This window comes from Trachymyrmex septentrionalis, unplaced genomic scaffold, assembly GCF_001594115.1.
Source record: "Trachymyrmex septentrionalis isolate Tsep2-gDNA-1 unplaced genomic scaffold, Tsep1.0 scaffold182, whole genome shotgun sequence".
Lineage (NCBI taxonomy): Eukaryota > Metazoa > Arthropoda > Insecta > Hymenoptera > Formicidae > Trachymyrmex > Trachymyrmex septentrionalis.
The window spans coordinates 110,754-135,146 of NW_017304990.1; the positions used below are offsets into that span (position 1 = coordinate 110,754).

The 24,393-nt window shown below is 37.6% G+C and overlaps 1 protein-coding gene across 4 annotated transcripts in view; it reads right to left on the bottom strand.

Annotated features, from left to right (window-relative positions):
* Nucleotides 1-24,393, bottom strand: part of LOC108746602 (nesprin-1) — a 100,672-nt gene that overhangs the window by 5,401 nt on the left and 70,878 nt on the right. For all 4 annotated transcript variants that reach the window (XM_018483465.1, XM_018483468.1, XM_018483466.1 and 1 more), the window contains 11 exons: nucleotides 23,400-23,507; nucleotides 22,902-23,207; nucleotides 22,431-22,565; nucleotides 14,787-20,905; nucleotides 13,916-14,612; nucleotides 13,486-13,785; nucleotides 12,068-13,024; nucleotides 8,239-8,541; nucleotides 4,610-4,867; nucleotides 829-3,564; nucleotides 572-756 (listed from right to left, as the gene is read on the bottom strand). In XM_018483465.1, coding sequence (XP_018338967.1) covers nucleotides 572-756; nucleotides 829-3,564; nucleotides 4,610-4,867; nucleotides 8,239-8,541; nucleotides 12,068-13,024; nucleotides 13,486-13,785; nucleotides 13,916-14,612; nucleotides 14,787-20,905; nucleotides 22,431-22,565; nucleotides 22,902-23,207; nucleotides 23,400-23,507 — 12,104 coding nt within the window. The remainder of the gene's footprint in view (nucleotides 1-571; nucleotides 757-828; nucleotides 3,565-4,609; nucleotides 4,868-8,238; nucleotides 8,542-12,067; nucleotides 13,025-13,485; nucleotides 13,786-13,915; nucleotides 14,613-14,786; nucleotides 20,906-22,430; nucleotides 22,566-22,901; nucleotides 23,208-23,399; nucleotides 23,508-24,393) is intronic.

The window sequence follows — 24,393 nt, forward strand, 5'->3', positions numbered from 1 at the left end:
TATAAGATATTGTTAAAATTGAATATCATAAAAATATATGCAAGAGTTGTTAGTGTATACATAACTCTTATATAAGTTAGTATTTTTTAGGATATTGTTTTAAACTCTCTCAGAAAGTACCACATTAATAAGATAAAAAGAAAGTTTTATGTGTGATGTAATTAAAATCGTATATTTACAGTAGGCGTGCCCAATATTTTCTGTGAATAAACGCTTCCACCTTTCCATTATCTCGTTGAGTAAGATAGAGAGAAAACAAAAACAATGTTAAAGATATCTCATGAGATAATCTATTCTTTTTTGTTTTCACTATGTCTTGCTCAATGAGACGATAAATAAATGAAAGCATTTAATTTTGCGAGTAAAATATTGAACAGATCTGATTTATATATATTATTTACAGTTTTCGCAATTTAATTAATTTTTGTCTATAAACATTTTTTTCTCTAAATTTGCGCTCACATGATGAAGATTAATTTATAAAAAAATGTTATTGCAAATCTTTGCTTACTACACAATCTAAAATGCACTGGATATTTAAACATTGAAGTGAGCGTGAAAGAAACTTTACCTGAGCTCTCTGATTTGCTGTTCACGTGCTCTTGCTAGTGCAATGAGTGTTTCGTATCGAGCTATTAGTGTTGTTACCTCGCTACTTTTAGCAGTTCCTAAACTCAATTTGTCGTCTTCCATGAGCAGATTATGAAGATGGCGTACCAGTTCTATCGAGGACTGGCAACTTCCGATTAGTTTAGCCTGTAATAATCCCGTTTGATATTTTATAATAAAATAACAAAAACTACACTTAACTGAAAATAAAAATCTTACGATAGTTTTAGCAGCCGCGTTGAGCCCAGGACCGGAAACGGGATCAGGTGTTACCGTTGCTTCCAAAGCATTTAGGGCGTTGTTGCATTCGTTCAAGGCAGTTTCCAATTCCATCAAATACGCGTCACATGAAGTCATCCTGATGAGTCTTGGTAGGGTGTCTACTTGAACCGCGGTATCTCGCTCAAATTTCAAAGTTTCTACCTGTACGGCCTCGTCGACCTCCGATCTTTCTTGCGTTTCCAGTTCCGCTTTCAGCGCGATTACTCGTGACTTGATATCCCGCCATAGAAGTTGATATTCGTCTACCAGTTCCTGAATCGCGGCCACGTCGTCAGGATTGCTCTCCTGCATAACTCGCAATGCTAATTCGTCTGCTTTGCGCAGCGTAACATTTTGAGTATCGAGCTCTTCCTCGATTTCACTCAACTGTTGACGCCTTCGTCGCAACGATGCTCTTTGCTCAGGTGTAGCGAGGTGTTGCATTTGCGTTAGGCGAACATCCACCTGCGTCAGGCCCATTACTGCAGTGCCATGTGTGGATACGAACTCGCGGTAAGTCTTTTGTTCCCGTTGAATGCTCGAGATAATGGCGTTGATTCTTGTCTCCAGAACCAACCACCTGTCAATGATCTTCCGTGTCTCGGCCGTAAGAGATCTAAAATTGTCGGTATCCAATCCGGACTTGGCCAGACGTCCAAATATCTGTTCTAGGATTTTCAAGGCCTTCTGATGAGCTTCGATATCTTTCGCGATCGATTTAGCTTTCTCAGTTATTTTTCTTGATTCTTCTTTCGAGATCTCTGTAAGATCGTTCTCCAACTTCAACAGAGATTTCTCTGTTTTTACTAGCCATGGTTCATGCTCGCATCTGATTTTTTCCAACTCTTGCAACAGCTTCCAAATCATCATGATTTTTCGCTTGCGTTCGGTAGATTTAATGCACACAGCTTTCCATCGTTTCTCTAGACTTTCCATACCGTTTTTTATCGCGTCCATGTTAAAAGAAGCTTTCCACGTGTCGCAATCGTTTAACAGGATTTCACATAAATTTAGCACCTCGCCGATATTACCGCTTTCAGCCTCAATAGTGATCTTGAGATGGTCGTGATCTTCGAGCTTTTTATCGATGTTTTTCTGTATGAGTTTCTCAATAATGATAGCTTCCGATAGCTGACCTTCGATGCCGGTCAGCCAAGTTCGTAAATCAGCTATCCTCTTGAGCAATGAGTTCATAGTTTGAATTAGATCGATCAGCTTGTTAGCTCTTGCTTTATCGCCGGCCATTAGACGATTCCACTTTTCGTTGACTTCGTCTAAGGATTGCTGGAGTTTTGCTTTCTCTGTCTCTTCGGCGACTTCTATTAGCTCTTGCCCGGTATTCTGTAACCACTCGAGTTCGCGCTGTTTCAAACTCATCTCCGTCTGTAGTTCGCACTCAAGCCGCTTCAGTGCCTCTTCAGGTTCGTCCAATGACATCGTGTCATGATTCTGCGTTCTGGTCACTGCATCTTCTATCCACGACAACAGTTTATTTAATCTATTTTCCCATCGACCATGAAGAGCACAACGTTCTCCGAGTCTATATGATAATAAAGCTAATTGGTATTCAAGATCGCCATGTTGTTGCGTCAGAAGCGCGTCTTGTTGATTTAATGTCTTCATGTCGCTCGGGCTCAAACACTCTCTCAATTGTTCCGTGATTACACCAAGAGATTCCAAATTGCGTTGCGCGTTAGCTAGGCGAGTTCTCAAATGTTCAAGCGAGTCGAGTTGTTCTTTCGTCCTGGATAGACTTGTTGGTCCCGCATGGAAGCCCGCGCTTAATGTTTGGCCAATTTCCTGGAAGGTCGTGACGATCATCTCAGATTGCTTGACGTGTTCTTCATGCAATTTCTGCACTCGTTGAACAAAATCCCTCCAGGTTTCCAAACCGGCTCGCAAATTTGCGATCCGTTGTACGTTTGCAGCGTGTTCCATGCGTATCGAGACGGCCAGCGCCTCGTCGCAATTAGTTAGGAGGTATTCCTGTTGTTCCTGAAGAGACTCTGTCTGAGTCTCGCCAACTGGCATCTTGTCCAACAGCGCCTGAATTCTTTGCAGAATCTTTTCAAGCCTTCTCAGGTGGATGAACTGTAGGTGCATGCGTTGCCGTTCTCTTTCAACTTCCTTTAACCACGTCAACAATTTCCTTTGATCTAATTTATATCTATCCCAGGCCGATATTCTGTCACGCACTGTCGCATGTCGCTCCAATATTCTCGCCAATGTCTCATTGTGAAGATTTGTTAAGGCATTGAATTGCTCGGTAACCGATCGATCACGATCTTCCTCTTGTCGCACCGTTAAAATGAGATTCTGCTGCTCAGGCAACAGCTTTCGATGAACCTCGCAGAGATTCCGATGCTCCGATAAACTGTTGTAATCACCTGGCATACCGCTCGACAGAAAATCTTGCACATGCGTCAAATATTCCTCCCAAAGCTTTAACGCAGCAATCACGTCTTGCGAGCGGATTAATCGTGTCGACAAACGGTGATACTGCTGGAAGGTTTCTTGAAATACGCGTTGCCATAACTGGACCACCTCAACCACCGACGGTTCTTGCACGGAAACATCTAACGCGCGATCCTTGATGGATTGAAGCTGCGGCTCGGTTCGGGTTAACGCGAGTAGGTGATTTCGTAATACCGTCAGTTGTTCGTTAGACTCGCCTTGACCCACCGCTGTCAGACTCTGAAAAATAGACGAACAAGCTCTTCTGATTATGATCGCTTATTTGACGGGCTCTTTAAAAAGTGGACAGGGAAATAGAAAAAAAATTTATCAGTTAATTTGGCGCGCGTAAATGGTTCCGTGAATTCTCGACACGTCGATCGATGCACTGATTAAGTATCTTACTAAGCTTCGAAGGAAACGTGATTTAACAACGTAGCAACGTTGTTATATTCTCCTAGCAAGTAGGATCGTATTGAATCGCCTTTATCTGTCGATCGACGTTGACGATGCACGCCGTAAATTCCGTCGGGAAACGGAACTCGGCGCGGCGCCGCTCTCAAGTTCGAAAGTTTCGGCCGACGCTGTGTGCACGAGTGTTACAGCCATTCAGCTGTTGCGGATTTCGTGACTGATGTAATTGCCACCACGGGTTAAGCCCTTCGGCCTTGACATAACAAATTGTTTCGGAACTACCGCGATTAAAATATAAACGCGCGTGCGAAGCGATGATCGAGGTTGTGCCAAGCACCAATGGTGCGCCGCTTCAACAACTGATGGACGCATTAGTACGTCAGACTAAAGCGACCTAACGCCGCGGCTCTAACTATCACCTTCCAAGCGCAGGGGAACGTGTACATCGATCCTTGAAAAATGTTTTAACTGTGAGAAATTCGAGGAAGGTCTCGTTCTTCAAGGTCCTGAAGCCGTTTCGCACGTACGTGCCAGGATTAATCAGCACATCGGACACACACACTCGAGAAAAATATGTGAAACTATCATCATGTATATGCTTATAATTCTAGTTCGACATGAAACTGAAAATTGCAGTATCTTACTTACACTTGTTATAATTTATTGTAGTAAAATTATTTTTCTTTTTTTTTTTTATATATTAGGGGGATAGAGAAAATAGTTCCTTAAATTCTATGGTTTCTTTTAAATCTTTATGAGATAATTATTTTGACACTCATAATGCTCGAGTATTCGCGTTAAAACGAATGAAAGATGCTTGACTGGTATGCAGTTAGGCAGAAACAGATGCAGCATGAACGGAGGCATGTACCTGTTGGACCGAATCCAGGAAATTTTTCGTCTGGCATAGATCACCGCGGGCAAGTTCCTGGTTGAGGACACGGGCATCCACCGTGTCCGCGAGGGTCGACAAGGTTTCTCGAACATCTTCGAGTCGTTGACCTAGCGCTTCAACTTCGCAGTGCAGCGGTCCACCAGCGTCCAAACCCACATCCGATGCGATCTGTGCCACCAGACCGCGTAGTTCCGCTAGTCTTTCTTTGTGCTCCGCCAGTGTCTCCTCGCAAACCTAAAACAAGTTTAAAATATCCAAATTTTAACGCGTCTGCGTTCCACTCAAATTTTTCGCGCGAAAGTCTTTTTTCTTTCATTCTTTCATTTTTCGAATATAACGTGACCAGCATACGGAACATATAAATTTTATATCATTTATGTTATTTTATGTTATGTATTTTTATAATATTTATACATTATTTCCTAATTTTGTATCATATTTATATTATATTTGTACTTTTGTCTCGCGGTGATATGAATTAACTCAGCATATTAAAATATTAATGCAATTATCTCTCTCTCAAAATGCAGTCAAGCGAGGAAGATCTAGAACGGATCTAAAGTCGTCTACGTGAAAAGCACGTGTTTATTCCTCTCTATCGATATTTATAGACGTGCAATGTGTATCTATTACCCCTTCTATGTAGATACTAAGTTTACTATGTGAAAATACTATACTGTACATTTTTCGTTATCATATATCTTAATCCTCGTTGAGAAACGCATTTTATATAAAAACGATTATCTAAAATGTATTATTGAGTCGAAAGATACCAATTATTTTTTATATGTTTCGTGGTTCATATATTTTAATTCTTTTCGGTTTAGCAGCACATTCTTCTCAGATCATAATTTTCATTTCATTAGCTAATTCGCTAATTATCACGTCTGAAGTCGCAGAAGGGATCGATACATCTGTTGCGGCTGTATCTCGACAATTAAATACTCTGCAAGTATTTGAAGAGGTCTGAATAGTTGTAGTCACGTTCACGCGATGAACGTATTGATTTAATCTGTATTACTCGATATCTGTGGTTAGTACTGTTATACGTGGAATGTTGAGACGAAATATATCAAAGACAAAAAAATAAGCTAACATCTTTTCCCTTTTTATATCCACACAAGGATCGCAATGTTTGAAAAGCGCGCGTCTTAGATGGAGTAAAAAAGAATTTTTTTTTCATCGAGCTGTTTTAACGATGACTATAGATAAATGAATGCATATATTCTTGTAACACGCACACACACGAATACGTTATCAGCCATGGAGCAAGACCTTCGTATATTTACACCAATATCCGCCTTTACAGAACACGCTTACATGTCGTTTATCTACATACAAAGGACAGACATTTTCGATTCTATTCGTATACTTTCCGGTGTTTAACTTTCAATGCAACAAATTGTATAATTTAATGATTTTTTGAACAATATTATTTTGATATTTACAATCTTTAAATTATTTGAAATTTGTCTTTATAATATTTTTATTAACAAATATCTTTAAAAATTTGACTTTAAAATTTACTCTGATCTCGATTTTTTTTTTTAGAAATTTTCTTTGTCAGTGATATAAATAAAAATGAAGGTCTTAGAAAAGCGCGTTATTTTCGCAGAATTAAAATTACTTCTGTCCTGTTTTTTTTTTTTTAATAATCAGCAGGAATCTCTGATTTGCGGTAAATAATCATGATTTTTCATAAATTTCATCATTCTTCTACCTGCTCATTACATCGTTTTACCTTTATTTCTTCCGGCGTGCACATGTCTTTAGTCCATATCTTCGTTCATGGTTTCTGTTTTTTTTACGCGCGTTCTCATAAAGTTCCGCTCCAAAACTAGACGAACACGTGCGGCACTGTACCTTCTTCTTCTGTCATCTAAACACATGGTCCGAATCGCCGTTGCGCATTTCACATTCACATACGTATACACGTATACAAACTCATGCCTATGTATCATCCGATATATTCGTGCTCACGCATGACAGATGCGATGCTTAAAAATTTCCTCCTAAGAGAGATAAGAAGGGACGAGTACGCGCAACGCCCGACGAGATAAACAATTCTTTGAGAAAACGTTATCGAGAGCGTACGCTGGATGCTGTAAACGTCGCAACGCCCTGGACCAAACTGGCGTAGTCTCTCCAAGGGATCGATGCGCACGTCTGTGCGGCTCGCCCTCTTGCCCCGTATTCTCTCGACGATCTACCCCTGCCAGTCGGCACGCCTGCACGAGCAGCGTGAGCGAGGGGTGACGATGATGATGAGTCGACTTTTACTCTTATTCGTCCCTTTCTTGTATGCTGCGATGATATCCGTAGACAGTAGTAGTGCGCGCGCAGTTGGGGACGATGACATCATGCGCTTCCCATTCAAGGGATGAAAGCAACGTCTGTTGCATGTCCCCGACTCGTTTATTATCACGACGGGAAAAAAATTATTTTCATTCTGATATATATATATATATATATATATATATATATATATATTGATTTTCTCCGTCGTACGGAGAATATACAATAATATTTAATATTTTTATCGCGTAATTATTAGCAACACTTAATGATGAAAAAATAGATTGCACGCTTCTTCATTGAAAAAAACATGCGTGTTTGTTATATATCCTTGACCTGTTCATTATCGTGAGAGAAAAGAATTCTTCGCTTCATATATCGTCTCCGATATATTGATATGTATAAAGAATACGGATTGTAAAAAAATATTTAATATTTTTTAACAAATGTGATATTCCTAACATTTATTTATGAAGGGGTACAGCGCATCGCACCTAATAAATTAAGAAGATGAAAGAAAAAACATAAAGAAAAATTGTCAAAAAATCATACTTGAGATATTTTGTTATATTTCTCTTTTGATATTAATTTATATGTAAGTTAATATTGGATATTGTAGTTTGATATTTGAAGATTTCTATTACATTTAATCTTTTGTCAGAAACAAATTAATTTATTGTAACCTCTTTTTATGATATGATATAAAGGATGTAATTAAATCTTCTTCTTTCTTGATTTTTGAAAACATAGCCTCCTTTAAAAATAAATTTGAGTAAAATAATGAAAAATATAATTGAGGAGGATAATATTAGGCGGCAATTTTCCTTTACGTGCATAAAAAGATTTGATCGGTATCTCTTTATATGCCACCTATATGCTATACATATTTAAAATGTACATAAATTAAAATGATTTAGTACTTAAATATAAACGCAAAGAACCAATATCTCAGCTGCTAAACTTTAAAAGAATGCATAAATAAATCATCCGTTTGCGACAGAAAACAGATGATTTATTTATTCATTCTTTTAAACTTTATCAGCTGGAATATCAGTTCTTTCGCCGAAACCTCTCTAATTCTTAAATATTCAAATTCTTATTTTAAGAATTGACGTAACATCTTACGTAACTTTCTAATGCTTGTGAAGGTCACTTAACAGATCTATTTGTTTGCTAATTATCAGCTATTAACGGGTCTTCTCACGTGACTTCCGTTTCCGCGATGTAGAAGTTAGCAAGATTTTCAAAAGTGGACTACTTTCGAAGTATGGATTTTAATTTATACCAGCAACAAAAGATTTATCACCTACCTTAACTTGCTTGACTGCTTCCTCCGGTGGCAAATTTACCACACTGTTCATTTGGGTATCTACCCAGGCCTTCACCGCGGCGCTAGAATCTCTGTATTGCTGCCAGAGCCTGCACGCGTGTTGATATCGGGTGCAAAGGGCATCCAATTCGGCCCTTGTGTCCTCCCAAGCCTGTACGGCCTCATTTACTGCGGCGTCGACCCTCTCGCGGACCTCTGCGGCGCAACTCTCCCGCAGAGGCTCGGCAGCGGTACGTAATTCGCCAATGAGAACTTCTCGAGCACCCAAATCGCCGTTCAAACCCTGCCATTTTAAGAAAAAATATGGGAAAAAATATAATATATTGAAATATATATGTACGTATATTGTAGTATATTCAATATTTGTACATAAACATTTTGCAAATATTAGAAATCAAACAGTTGTTGCTTTAATTAAATAAATTTGAGTTTTAATACAAAAAGTAGAGCATTAATAAGTGCATATTTATGAAAAGTATTATCCGTACACTCATTTTTTAAATTTATATTATAATATTGAATACACTTTTCAAAGAATTATTAAAGACGTTTCAAATCCTCATTCACAAAAAAGAAGGTAACAATAATAATTTGTTAAATATATTTTTTCATTAATCATTGATTTTTTTTAAGGATACGCTATATACAACGAAAAAGAGATTGAACTTATTTTTTCACCGATTGAAACCTCGCAGTGTTCTCGTCTATTTTTATCCAATGTTGCTATTTCAATTTTAAGAATTTCGCCTGTATGGACGACTTTGCGTCAGACAATTCAAAGAAAGCGCCGGTTTTACTTAAAACACGCTATAAATAAATTTGCGGCACGAGACTAGCACATTTGAAGACTTACATGAATTCGGTCAGAACATGGTTGAACTAATTTTATGTCGTGTACTCTAGTTCGTTCACCTCGTGAATTTTCCAAGAAAAGGCACACGCAAGTGCATTATTTTATTATCAAGAGAGAATATTAATTTTTATCAAATACCAAAATCTACACTATCACGTGAAAAAAGAAACTTCAAAAATTTTCTTAAAAAGAGTTCTTCGATCATACAAGTAAAGTTATGTGAGGAATTTACGACTGATACTTTATCGTGTTTTATTTATCTTTACGCATTAACGGCACTCTCTGTATGTCAAAGTAGATTAATATTAATTATCAGTCAATGTTGAAGAACATTTTGATGTTTAGAAATTCTGGCGAGTCGCGAAGATAAATCGATAGACAGTATACTGAAAGAGGAAATCATAACTATATGTTTGAGCAGCCACGACGCTTCTATAGACGCTTCTCCACGTGTCATAGTTTACATACCGCGTTATCATGTAACGTTAATGACTATATTTATATCATCTTTTGTAATTGTTTTTAAAGTGGTGAGTGCCAGTCATCATTGATATGTAGTGCACGCTATATTTATTGCATCGCGAGATAGAATTTTCAAATACGCATCATCGAAGATGGTACATTTATTGTGGTTTCAAGTTTCTAGAGATTACAAAGATTCGTGAATCTCGTAAAAAATAACATTTGACATTCATTTATATCGCTAGTCAATTGAAATTGTATTTTACAAACAAAAAACACCACACGTTTGCAATTATAATATTATCGTTTCGCCAATTATAATGCACTTCATTGCATTTTATATACATTCGATACTGATTTATTCTTCGCTCAATGAATCGCGCAAAATTCTATTGCCTAAAGTTACTTATTTCGATCGATTTCTATCGTGTTTAATATTGCGTTTATGTTACACGTGTAATTGTACGATTGTTCGTAGACGTATCATGATAGATGTGTAATTTCATGTGATTATATGCGAAGAAATCGTGATAATAACTATACTGTACACTTTTATTTAATATAATCACGTTTATATATCTTGCTCAACCGAACGAGAAATCGCGAGATACATTCTTTGCTTTACATATACTATCTCGTTACAGACGACCTGTTGCTTGTAACGACTTCACGCCTGGCATAATATATGCTGATTTAATACTCATCGATGGATAACGGTGTGTGTATAGACTTGCCTCTTATGTCTCGCCGCGATGCGTAACGGTCTCGTTTGCAGAAAAGAAGAAGAGAGATACGATGATTCGGCGGAAATAAATCCTTACGAAATCATTTTCTCATATACGCATTCACATATTCGCAGAGGGTTAATCGATCGCCCCCGGAAAAAAAATATTAATGACGATCTTGAGCGCCGAGAAATCAAGAACTTTTTCCGAGCTATTTTTTATCAAAGCTGTATATCACACGCGCTGGTCGGTTTTCGTTTATTTATAATAAGACTGTGAATGTTATAAAGAGTCATACAAAAGAACCTGTGCAGTTCACGCGATTACAAAATGATTAAGACCCGGTTCGAATAATGTAATATTAACTTTTACCTCGGTTTAATTTACTCTTTATTTTCTTTTTCTAATTTTAAGAATTAGAAAGAGATAGACAGTAAGCTAAATCGAAATTAAAGTTAATTGATGAAACCGTGCTTAAGCGATATGTTATAAAAACGATACAAGGTAATAATTCCTAAGAAGGAGTGCCACATATGCCGTAGCAATAAATGATGAATTTTTAATGTAAACTTCCGTAGAATAATTAATTGTTTCGTTTTTTTTTTTATCGATACGTGCAACGCGCGGTGCCGAAAGGATAGCGACGTTTATGCCCCGCACAAACGTACATCCGGTTTCCTTTTGCAGATAACGCATGAATGCGGTTATTTCACGCCGATGGAGCGTTTAAAAAAAAAAACCTCATCATTCGGTCTATCAAGCATGCGAATCGCAGTATCCGCTACGCCACTTTCGATTTCGTTTAAATAGAAATGTAGTTAATTTCAACGAATTTATCAACGTTTATGTTTGCGATGATTGTCATTGAAAACTTACTAAGTCGTCACTAACAAGTAATGTGTTCAACTTCAATCCTAACGCCACAATAACTTTCTGTCAAAACGTGAAACTCCGGAAATTCTGTTCCAAATATTCTTCATGCAATCCGGAGCGACTCGGCACGTGACACGCGGAGCGGAAACGCGTCCGCACCATTCAAGAAAGCACTCACCGTCCGCGAGCGGGGGGCGATGTTACCTTGAGGCTATTTATTGTGCTTCGTCTTCGTCGTGGAATTCCAGCGTCGGAGAGTCGCGCCGGTTCGTAAAGAACTGCCTCATTCGATTCGTGTTTATCTCTCGGCCACGACCGAGCGATAACGCAGGTCGAAACGCAGTGAAGTATTTCGAAAGATATCGACGAGTCCGCGGATATTCTCGGCAGCGACGTAAACGTGACCACGGATCCCGCAGCACTGATAGGCACCGCGGTAGCGTACGATAACGCGGCTCTAAGCCGCGAAAATAAGCGAGAGCGGGAACGTGACGCCTGCGCGCGCTGAGAAACGCGACGTTCTTGTAACACGTGTGTACAATTCGAATCACTGATAAGATCGGCTTGTATTTATAATCGGATTCGTTCGATGATGTCATAGTGTATTGCTACGGTAAAAAGTTTTAACCAATCATTTGTAAGCTGCAAGAAGAGTTAGTTGAAAATTTCGAGATTACGATCCATTTGAATTTTCTTTGCCCAACTTAAATATACATTTTCCTAATTAGTATCTATTCGTGGCGAATAATAAATGACATTAATAAACTCGTTGATATTCCATGAAGTCATTACAGGTCACTGATCAATTATTTCATTGCTCAATATTATTATCGTGAGTAAATTGCATTGCTCTACTTTTGCGTAAACTGATATAACGTAAAGAAAAAATGACTCACCTCGAGGCGCTCCGTGGCCTTCAGCAATCTGTCGTAATCAACGGAGTCTTGGACGGTTAACAATTCCATCATATAATCCGCTTCTTGAACGGATTGTTGCACCATTTCCAGCTGCCTCTCGAATCGTCGCCATAACTCCAATCTATTCGTCAGCAACGAAAGCAGATGCGCGCATCTGGATTCAAGTTCGGTGTGTACATCCTGTATATTGGACAAGTCTCTTTCTATGCCCACTGGCGACACCGTCACTCTCATGCCGGTTGGTAAATTATGCAGCATCTGTCTTAATGCCATTAGATCTTGCCAGAGGACAGCTAACTCATTGGCGACAGATTGACAACGATCTACAGCCGCGGCTACCAGATCGCTTTCTTGTCTTTCGCTACCTTCGCATTGATCCAATATCATCGATAATCTTTTGTGAGCCTTCCTAAAGCGACTTAATCCATGTTGAAGAGCCTGAATCTTTTCTCTGAGTAGCTGTGCCGAATCTAGTTCTTCGCTTATCTGTCCTTCTATGCAACGCGCCGATGATAATAATATTCCGACTCTTTCACTCTCCGCCGCTGGTAAAAGACCTAATCTACCTATCTCGTTCTGAATCAAAGAGATTCTTTCGAACAATATCGTGAGTCTTTCGACGTATAGGTCTAGTTCTTCTTCTGTCTTCAGCACTCCATGGAAACTATTGATGGTTATTCGTAACTCATTTAGTTCCTTCTCGAGTAATTTTAGTTTCTCGTTCGACGAGATCTCGTCCGAGGAAATGCTGCGAGTGACATCTTCTTGAATTTCGTTGATCTTATCACTAATGTCATTCCAACGACCCTGCAACTCATAGTGAAACTGTCGCTGCAACATTTCGTCCGACAGAGGTATAATTCGTAAAGCTTGCTCGAAGTAATTGTCCGCTTCATTACGCATGTTGTTGTGAACCTCATATTGTGCTTTTAATTCCTGCAAGCGTAAAAAGATCGCTACAGAATTTAAGATGTTTAATCACTTGTAGTTATATCGGAAATTATAACCGTATAGAAACAAAACATCGCAGTGCTTCTTTCTTGCAATATGCATTTGAATTGTAGAATCCGGAATACATTACATTATAATTGCTAGACTAAAATTTTTTTTTATAAAAAAGTGGATGACGCAATGATGACGATGATGATAAAAATGAAGCTAACGTTACGTAATACATAACACTTTCGTTCACCAATTTTAATCGTACTAAAAATACGGCTCGCGTGAAAGAGAGGACATGTGCTTTCGATGGCACAAGGCCAAATGTGTTGGAAAAAAATGTGACCTAAATGCATGTACAAATACAGCTCACACAACGCTAAACATTTTTATTAAATTACTAATAAGTTATAAATATATTTAACAAGAATCTAGACATAGATCGAAAGAATGCTTACCCAGAATTGACGCATAGAACTCCCTGATGGATCATGTAATGTAGCAAGTTCCTTCTCGGCCATTATTATCCAATGTTCTACGCGATTTGTTAGTATCTCTTGATTGTTCCAGCTCTCTCTAAAAGCCAATAGTCTTTTTAGAGAGGATTCGATATCGTCTTGCAGCTTGACGATCACGTCTAGAGCTTCACCATATCGATCTTCAGGATCCTCGATGTCGATAAGTTCACGGAGGCTACGTGCCACACCGAGTAAGTGAATTAATCGTGCATGATGAGTTGCTACATCCAATGATAGAGACTGAAATGTGACAAATTAATTATTAAAATTAAATGCAGGACGTTCATACATCACAAATTCGTTAGTATAATTTGTAAGCTTGAATATAATAGTATTAATATAATAGAATAGTATTAATATAATTACTAACTTGATATAAAGAAATGTATTGATCGTAGTCGGTCGAAGTCACCGTTTGAAGATCAGGAACTCGTTGATGTGCAACCTGGAGCCATCCTCTTTCTTCTTTTACACCTTGCTCGAGTAACATCCATCGTGACGCCGCCAAAGCCATTTGTTGCGCTCTTGAAGCTGCCTGATCGAGCAGCGCCGTTGCTTTACTATGTAATTCTTCGTGCAAACCAGAGTGTTTGGCTCTGGTTTCAGGATCTAGATTGCCTTCCAATGATTCGAGAATTGCGCGACAGTGGTTCAGATTGACGAAAAATTTTCTGTGCTTCTGCATCTCTTCCTGGAGATGTTCCAGGCTTATTGCGGATATCGGACTGTCCAGCAAATTTTCAGCGATCTCGATAATTTGCGCAAATTCCTGAAGAGTTTGCTCATATTCTTCGGCTAAAGCAAGCAATTGGAGAAGACGTTCTCGTTCGATACATATATCATGTTCGATGATCTTTGTCATCTCATGCGCCGCGTAGATCTCTTCAGGTATAATCTTGCCGGGATGATCGCGCAGTAATTCTCGAGCGGCATCGAGAAGACTACTTGTCTTCCACATATGACAGCGATTGGTATTGTCTAGTTTATCGAGTTCCTGTAATTTCCATTGTGTGGAATACTCGCTTTCGATTATGTAATCGAGCTGTTTACGTTGTTCTTCGACTAATCTGTAACAAGAATTTATCATAGAAAAAAAAGGAAATTAATGATTAAACTAAAATTATGTTTATTTTTTATCACTTCTACTTTTATTTTTGGTTTTAGTGAAATATACTAAAAGATACACTATAAAAATTTATTAAATAAATACTATTTATTAATATTTTTATGTAGTATCTTACCTATATACGTTATTAATGCTATTTAGAAATTCATCCCATCTTGCAAATTGCCTATTAGCGTGTTTCTCTCCGTCAGTAGTAACATGCTCGATAATTTTCACCTGATGCTCAAGGGCATCTACACATTCTCGTAATTTCTCCCGTTCCTCTTTCGGATAGCTTGGCTCTAATTGCTTCCAAATATTATCGAGCTCACGGACACTTTCTTCTACATTATTCACCTCATCTTTCAATTCAATAAACATTTTGGCGTCCTCGTCAGAAGGTCCAGTCGGACATTCTCTGTTTAGGAAGATTCGATATTCAATGGTTTCTAACCAAGTCGAGATTGTTTCGACAACGGTAACGAGAGTTTCTTCGACAACTATGACATCATTCTCTTGAACAGCATGTTTTAATTGCGCCAGTTCTCTGCGAACATCCGACGAGCGTTCTTCCGCGAGTCTTTCTGTGGTAACTTCTTCTAGATGCGCGATATGCAAGATATTACCTAAATGACTCGATTCGTTGGTATTCTGTAGATTCTTTACTCGGTCAGTTATTATTTTAGCTGCTTGCATCGTTTGCGTTCCCTGATGTTGCGGTTTAGCGCTATATCCCAAAGATTCCTTTAAAAGGAAAGCCGCAGATAATGCCTGAGGAGACGATACTTGGATAACGGGTTCTTTCCACAATTGCGGTTCTTTCTTTTCATATATTTTTGCTGGTGTTTCAGATATTACTTCGGCGTACGTCTTCATTTCCGTTCGCAATGGTTTAATATTTTCTTTATTTAGAATAGGTTGCTCGATTTCTATGGGCGTCAGCGGCTCTTCAGTAGTATCCATTGGTTCGGGTGATAATTGCGTAGATATGAACGGTTTTTGATCTGACGACATTAACAATGGTTCTACCATCGGTCTACTAAGCGCAAATGTTTTTCGCATTGTTGCTACTTCAGGTACTATTGTTTCTGGAATGTAATTCGAATCGATTACAGATGGATCACTCATCGATGCAGGTACTACTTCCGAGGTAGTTGAAATATCTAAAGGTATTTCTTGAATGCCTTCTTCACGTCGATTTATTTTTTCTATCATAGTTTTTAATGCGGTGTCTTCCAATTTCACATCTGGTTCGATCTGAGATGTTATCTGAGAAGGATATTCGGATGCCGTTTCCTCCAATATATCGTCACTTCCCATCGAAGATTGTCTGCTGGTATGCTGTTTGGCAACATCGCAGTAAGACAGTTTCGCGACAGTATCTTGAGATTCTATGGATTGTCTAAATGCGGGTTCAAGCTCTGATTTGTCTTTGCTCGATACAGTGATGGTTTTATGCTTTCTCTTTCTTTTTTGCCGTTTCGATACTTTATTATCATGTTCCGCGATTATGTCGTTTTTGAGATCTTCGGCAATCGTAGTATCTTGCGAAGTATCGGTCGTTTCCTTGCTAACAGATGCAACACTATCGAGCGTATCACTGGCGGATAGTTCTATAGTCGCGTGAACATGGATTTCAAACGACGTATCCGAAGTATTATCCTTTTCTGACATGGAAGATGGTGTAGATTCTTTTGTAATAGTTTCCATCGGTTTTGGACGTTCTACCATCATAGATACTTCAGAAAATTCATGTTTTGTTTCTTTTTCGACGGGAGCATTCATCTGTACGATATTTTCTAGGACCGTTGTAGGAATCTCTGATATCAGCTTATTCACAATTTCTACTTCTTTTATTTCCTCTACGGGTTTCACAATTTTTGGTACTTGTACATCAGGTGCTGCTGGAGTTTTTTCTAAATCTATTTTCTCTTTCTTCTTTATCTCTTCTAAGGTAATTGGAACGGATACTTTGCTCAGATCTTCTGTTTCAACTATTCCCGTTTTAAAATCTTCCGTAGATACTTCAACAGTATGAGTAGGAACGTATGTTGTCTGTTGAGATACTGAGATTGTCTCAGTTGGTTGTTTCTCTTCTTTTGGTGATGTTTGTGTGCTGATCTCACATACTTCGAGAATATTTTGTACACTTTCTTCAATTTGTGGTATCAATTCTTCTGCTTTTATTTGCATTGAACTATCAGAAGTTTCAGTTTTCTTTGGACTGATTTCTGATGTCTGTGATTCTTCCTCTGTAGTTTGTTTCACATCTTCAATGCTAGTTTGAGCAGATTCTTCGCACACTTGTATAGGTTCCGGACTAACTATAGTTGGACTTGTTTGCATCATAGTCTCTTTGGTTTGCTCAGGCGATTTTGTTTGCATTTCAGATTCCTGTAATTCCACTTTTCGAGGACTCTCTTCAGGCGTCGTTTGTGTTTCCGTTGTTTCAGCAAGAACTTCTGGCTCTGCGATTGTTTGAGTATCTGTATGCGAAACATCTGGTTGTTCTGGACTAATCGGGGCACTTGTTTGCATATCTCTTTCGAAAGATTCTGGCACTTCAGATAACGTTTGAACAGAAATTTCTTGCACAATAATTTTCTCTACCACTAGTGGTGGAGTAGTCTGTTGCTCGACCTCTGTTACAGTATTTATTGCTGTTTGAGTTTCTGTTGCTATCATTGGAGATAATTCAACAGGTGAAGTTTGTATTTCCGTGGAGTGAACATCAATTTCAGTCGTCTGTGCTTGAGAATCTTCCGTTTCTACTGAGGCAGGAATGATATCTTCTATTGGACTAGTTTGAATAGCGAACTCTTCCATTGGCGTCGCCGTGGGTGTCATAGTTTGTACACCTGAATCTTCAACTTCCGGTGTTTCTTCCGCGATAGTTTGCGCGCTGAAATCAAGCCCGGGTTCTAAAAATGTTTGCGTTTCCATATGAGTCTCTTCAGTTTTAGCCGTTTGTATTTCTTCTTCCAAAGTGATCGGTACCGGCTCAGGAGAGGTTTGTATGAACGTAGAGAAACTTTCTTCTTCTTTTGGAGTAAGCGAAGTCGATACATCACACGTTTCTATAGCTGTTTGAGTATTCGCGTCATCTAATATAGTTTCGCGTTTACTTTCTTGTTGTATTGTTTCGACTTTAGTTTCTTTTGCCTCATCTTCTGGCTTTATTGTATCTTCTTTAATTTTCTCCTCTTCTATAATTTGATCATCTTCTTGTATCGTGATGTCCTCTTCTGTCTTATTCTTTGCGGTCATTTCTTTTACTTCAGAAATTTCTAAAGGAAGACTATTGTCTGTGAACGCCGCATCGTCGCTACTAGTCTTGGGCATATAAGTCAAATCTTCATCTCGAAGTGGTCGAACCTTTTGCTTTTTCTTCTTTTTCCTTTTCTTCTTTATGCCGTCTTCATTTTCCAGCGCGATCGACAATTCATCCATAGTTTTATCGTCCGGTTGATATCCTTCGATCTCTGCCACAATGCTATCGTCTAAGCTTAGAGAAGATTCGGACTTGATAATATCTGCGACGTCCGGTTGTGGTTGCTCACTAGCATGTTTGGACGAATCAGATGATGGAATATTGATCTCCATAGATTCGGCAATTGATGTAGCAATGGAAGTGCTAGAGTCTGTTTCTGCTGGTTTTTCCAAGGATTCTGATTTATCCTTGTGCCGTTTCTTTTTCCTACTTTTATGACTTGTAGTATCCGATTTACTCTTTTCTGGCGATTCGATGTAAACATCGACTTCTTTTTCTGCAGTATTTAATTGTAAGGTTTCTGTTTCTTTTTCAGCAGTGAGAAAGGCGGTGGTCTGCACAATTTTATCGTGTATCACTTCTGTTGTTTCCTTGTCCGCTGGAAGATTGATATCTACATCTTCTTTAACGATGCTATACGGGGCAATTTCGGGCCGTTCTGCCTGAGTTTTGATGGAAACCAATGGTTCCACTTCTTCATCTTCTTTACGTACCGACAGAGATATTTCAACCTTATGAAACATCGGTTTGTATTCTGGTTTGAATGCTTCATCCCTAGAGTTATCTTTTTCCTCGCTTATGAACAATTCTGGTAATATTTGCCGTTCTTTGGAAAATATTTCCGCATCTTTCAATTTTGAAGTAGGTTTTTCCGCATTTTTGTCAGACTCAGAAATATCTAGCTTACTTGTTAAACTAATCGATCCGTTTCCTAGCTCCAATTTTTGAAGTGATGTTGAGGTTGTAACTTCTTTGGATGATTCGAGAGAGACCTTTCTTTTCGATTCTTCTTTCTCATCATACTCTTTCTCTAATACAACATTCGATATATCGATATTTTTATCTGCTTCTACAGTGCTGCTATCACCATGGTGCGTCTCTACTTCTACCGTGCCATTTTCTAGTTCGATACTGAGTGTTTCGTTCTTTACTGGTGCATCGTCAGACTTACAAGTAGCCTTGGTGACCACTGGTTCATCATCTGTTACGGCCGGCTCTAATGGAGATTTTACAGATTCCGATTGTATCGTTGCAACATCTTCAACAGGAGTCTGCAAAACGGTAGATCGTTCAGCATCGATTAGCGCTTGATTATCGATCGCAAATGTACTTGTGCCATTTACCTCGGTAGGAAAGTGCTTGTATTCTTGTTTGTCTATCATTTGCGATTTAATTTCTGTTCGTGCTACATTTTCATCACTTTGTACAGTAGAAATACCTTCATCAGCTTGAATGCTAGCCAAATTTTCTTCTTGTGTTACGTGCTTTTTCAAAGAAGAGAGCACTGAAGTTTGTGTAGAATCCGTTAATTTTATCTTAGAATCAGCTGTGTCCGTTGTAAAGTCTGCTATTTTTATCATAGGTTCTTCTAACAATGTAGTTTCTTTTTTGTGATTTTCAATATCCAGTGTTTTGGTTTTCAAGATTTCATCTTTTTCCGCAATGGTTACCGAAGTTTTTGTGATCTCCTCTGCTTTATCTCGACATACGCTCGTTATATCTTTAGCAAATGGTCCAAAAAATGGTCCTTGCATCGGAGTTTCAGAGATAGAAGATCCCATTGACATCTCTGATGTCGCTGCTTCCCGTTGCTCTATTGCCTTTTCCGTTGGGAAAGTCTTTTGATCTTCGCTCTTAACTACGTTAATGCTGATATGCGGTATATCCTGCTCATCTATTTCTACTTCTTCAGGCTCTTCGATTACCTCTTCAGTAGTGGTCTCTTTACCATCTACGATAGTAACTTTTCGGATGATTTTACGCGTTCGCTTGATCACCCGTCTTGTGACTTGTTGCACCACAGCATGAACGCTTGATGTCCTCGTTTGATACTCACCGCCCTCCATCAGTATCTCCTCCTCGACAGGCTGACAGCTGATATCTCCTATCTGACCTTGCGTCACCATGCGCGTGTAACGGGGTTCGGATTCGTATTCCTCCACATTGATACTTTCGACGGGCGCGCTTGTAGTAACTTTGCCGCCGTAAATCTGTCTTGTCGTAGTCTCGATGGTACCATCTGGTCTTGTCCTGGTCATGGTGACTTGTTGATCTCTCATCGCAGCTTCTGAGAAAGCTTGCATCATCGTTGGCGTATCTCCGACTGCTGTCGACATCGTGGACATGCGCTGTTGTGTGGTTTGCCTGCTGGTGACTGTAGTACGTCGTAACTTTCTTACGATTATCCTCTTGGTGCCATCAGCGTCGACAACTACCTCGGTAGTGATGTCGTCTGGTTCGACCAGAATCGTCTCAAACGATTGTGGCGCAGCGTGGACAATGTTTAGCTCGCTCGTTGCACTATCGGTCTTCTTCGCGTCTTGATACTTCATATCGACAACGATATCTTCGCTGGACAGAATGCTGGATTGTTCCCGACGCGCTATTTCTTGACTAGAACTAGACGGTACGTATTTGGTCGCTATTTCGATTACATCATGATCGCCCGTTGTAGTCTTTAAAACCTTTATAGCTTCCTGCGTTTGAGCACTTTCGCTCGGCAATAAATCTTGTGATGTCTGCGTGGTGAGAGAATGGCACATGGTTGACGGCGGCATCTGCGTTGTAGACGTCTGTTTTGTGAGTTGTGCTTTCCTTTCGACAACGTCGTCGATTAGTAAACTTTGACCTGTTTGTAAAGAAACGTCAGCCAAAGATGGCGGACCGCCTTCTATGGAGGAATGAATTGAGGGTGCTTCATCCAAAGTAGCATTATCTCTCTCTGTCGATTCATCGTCAGCTTGAGCTTCCTCATCACAGATCTCCTACGAGGATAACAATTTTGTTGAAATAATACACTAATATAAATATTTGCAGCATTATAGTTTAGATATTTATTGTAAAGGTATTTGTATCTATTTCTGTATATGTTTCGAACTAATGAATACGTTCTTATATTTAAAATTATTGTTAATTATTTTAATTGTGAAAAATAAATGAAACATTAGGTTTATTTTTTTCTTTTTGTTAAACTGATTAAAACAGAAACTGAAACAAGGTAATACTCAAACTGGAATTTATTTAATTAGTAGAGTAATAATGGATAATAATCGTTTATCTAACACAAATTATTTCTGATAATACTTCTATCTAATTTTTGTTATAAGAAACTATTTGCAACATGTTATAGCTTGTGATAATTAAATTACACATAACTATACATAAACTAACTTTTTCTACTGTAACGTAGAAAAAAATTCAATTATTTTTTTATAATAATAAATAAAGTTAATTATCACACGTATTGACACATTGCAATTAGATGATTTGAAAATTAATATGAAAATAATATGAATAATATTCAATCATATAAAAATAATATGAATAATATATGCACACATTTTAAAACAGTTTAGTTTAACGGTTTTATCTATCAGTATGTCGTATATATACATACTTAGAAATTATTATTTACGCGATATTATTTACATTATTTATGCCGGACTAAATATGATATATAACTATCATAGTTAACGTACAATAAAAGGAAGAGGGACAGGTATTAATGAGAATTTTCTTTAATTACATGAAATATTACAGCAATGTATTAACATTCCTTGATTACATGCAATGCCTATATTACATCCATCACCTTAAGATAAACGAAAATACATAATAATCACATGATACAATTAATGTACAATGAACTAATAAGTAACGTACGGTGCATGATATCTATAGTGAAACGATGTGCATGATGAGAAGCGCATGTGTTTGTAGCAACGATGGTCAAGATAAAAGAAAAAAAATATTTTCAAAATAATGTTTTGTACAATTAAACGATTTATATTCATATAAGCATGCAAAAGTGAAATTGTAATTTTATTAACCTTGACTAGAATGTCTATTGCCGACAGTTGCATTATATTTATTGCCGCTTATTACAAAGCGTTCATTATCATCTAATTGACATATATTACACGTTGTTTCCGGAATGACTATCCAAATTCAAAGGCACTATTTCAGACTCTTAGAGACTCAAGAGACTAAATAGTTTTGATGCAGATTTACGAATCATTTACATGAAAACAGGAAACATTAAATTTTACATATGACTATCAATTAATTTTATTCGTTACTTATAATTTTTTATCCGCTCTACAAAGCTTATCAGCTTTGTAATAATCGCAAGTTGCAAGCTTTTTATTTTCTATTCCCAGTATAGCGAAGCTTTGGCAAGTTCCAAAAATTAAAGATTTATTTTTCCGAATTCTTTGTATTATCGCTTTAAGCAACCGAGCCACCATGAAGAGTAGTGATATTTGCGAAAGCCCCCGAAGCGTTGGATACCTGCTGCTTTCGTTGGAGACGGTCAATTACGTCCAAGAGGGCTTCTTTCAACGCTATCGCTAGCGCGCTCACTTCCGGCAATGATTCGAGTTCTGAGACTTGACCTGCACGACTCGTTAATTCTTCCTGTAAAGCCTGCCCGTTATGATAAATAAAAAAATCGGCATTATTTTGCGTGCAATGAATAACGCGTATTATACAATTACTTAATCAAATTAACTCTCGATCACGTTAAACCGATGCTTATAGTATATGTCTAATATAAAACTATTGATTTATAATTAGAAATAAGGATTAACATTTGATTTTTTTAAGAAAAAGAATACGTATCTAATTTAATCATTTTTCAAAGTTTTTAAAATTGTTGAATATAAAATATAAAAGTCCAAAATAGCAGATTTAATATAGCGCAAAAAATAAAATATCTTCAAATAATTTTTTATTAAAAAAATTTATATTAAAACAGCATACCTTGCTGGTATTAATTGAATGTTGCTCATGCAATTTTGATATGACATTTCTTAACCAAGTATCAGTCTCTTCGAGGAATAATTTATAAGTATGAATCTCTTGGCCACGTTTCTCTCGGCTTTCTCGTGCTTGTTCCAGAGCTGTCCTTCCTTGTTCTGCTTGATCGAGAAGGGAAGCGACGCGTGTATGAATTCCCGTTAAAGCTACCGAGAGTTTTTGTGATTCAATATCGGCAGGAATTTCTTGTAATCGCTTTTGAAGTTGCGTAGCATCCTCATCATAGGCGCGAAGCTCCATTAATATAGTCTAAAGAAGTTAGAGAGAATTTTTTGAATCATCTTTTCCGATATATTTTTCTGTACAAGAAAATTAATCTACTAGAATGATAACACGAATTTAATAGAAATTTTCTTATTTTTTAACTTGCTTTAATTTTATTATAAATTTTTAATGATTATATAGATATACAATTTTTTCTCATTTATTTAACATTCTTACCATAAGAGATGAAAGCATAGACTCTATACTATCTCGAGGCAAATAGCTCATCGTTCCTTCGAGATTCGAAAGTCTTGCTTGTAAAGAAGCGAAGCCTTCTTCGACGTCCTAAAACATAAACGATCATTAGCAATTTTATCGTCGATTATGAGATTTATCACTACTTCAATCATGCCGTGCACACGACGGAATTCAATCAATTTTCACGCTGAATATTAATCCTATTAAATGAAAACTCTTAAAACCTGTAAAAAAAAGATGTTATCTGATGTTATAAAATGGCATACTGCAAAATACAATGAAAGCACATTGATGAAGACAACTCCTTCAGTTCTGTTATGAAAAGATGAACAAACACTCGTTGCTATGTATAAAGAGGTAAATCGTCATCATGCAAATTGTCAGTACATTTCAGGATATCTCATTAAGCAGTCCGAATGCAAAGACCTGTCACGTAAAGTTGCCAGCAACCAAAAGTAAAAAAAATCAGAAACACTGCGTATTAATTTATATTTTCCATGAGCTATTGATTTTCAATTATTCTGCGTAAATTATTTCGTTGATATTTGATATTATCGCTCATTTATCAATATATTACAAATTATGTAGATATATATGTATGTATATTGATATTTAATAAGCGTAATATATATAGGCTATTTAAGTAATAATATATATATATATATATATATATATATATATATATATATACACAAAAAGCACATATTTATAAGCGGAATAAACATGCAAGTACTACAAACTGTATTTTAAAAGGAAGATTATATTATCGCTATTTCATGCGTATAACATATTGTACTAATTGATTTCATTTTGTTAAATGTATTCGTAAAAAATTAAAATGTTTTGTGAGATTAGGACAAGTTTACAACAATGATAATAATTCGATAATAGCGAGTAGGGAGAGCAGCAGTAACGATATATTTATGTATGTATGGGTTGTAATAGACGACACAAGAAAATCACACACATTGGA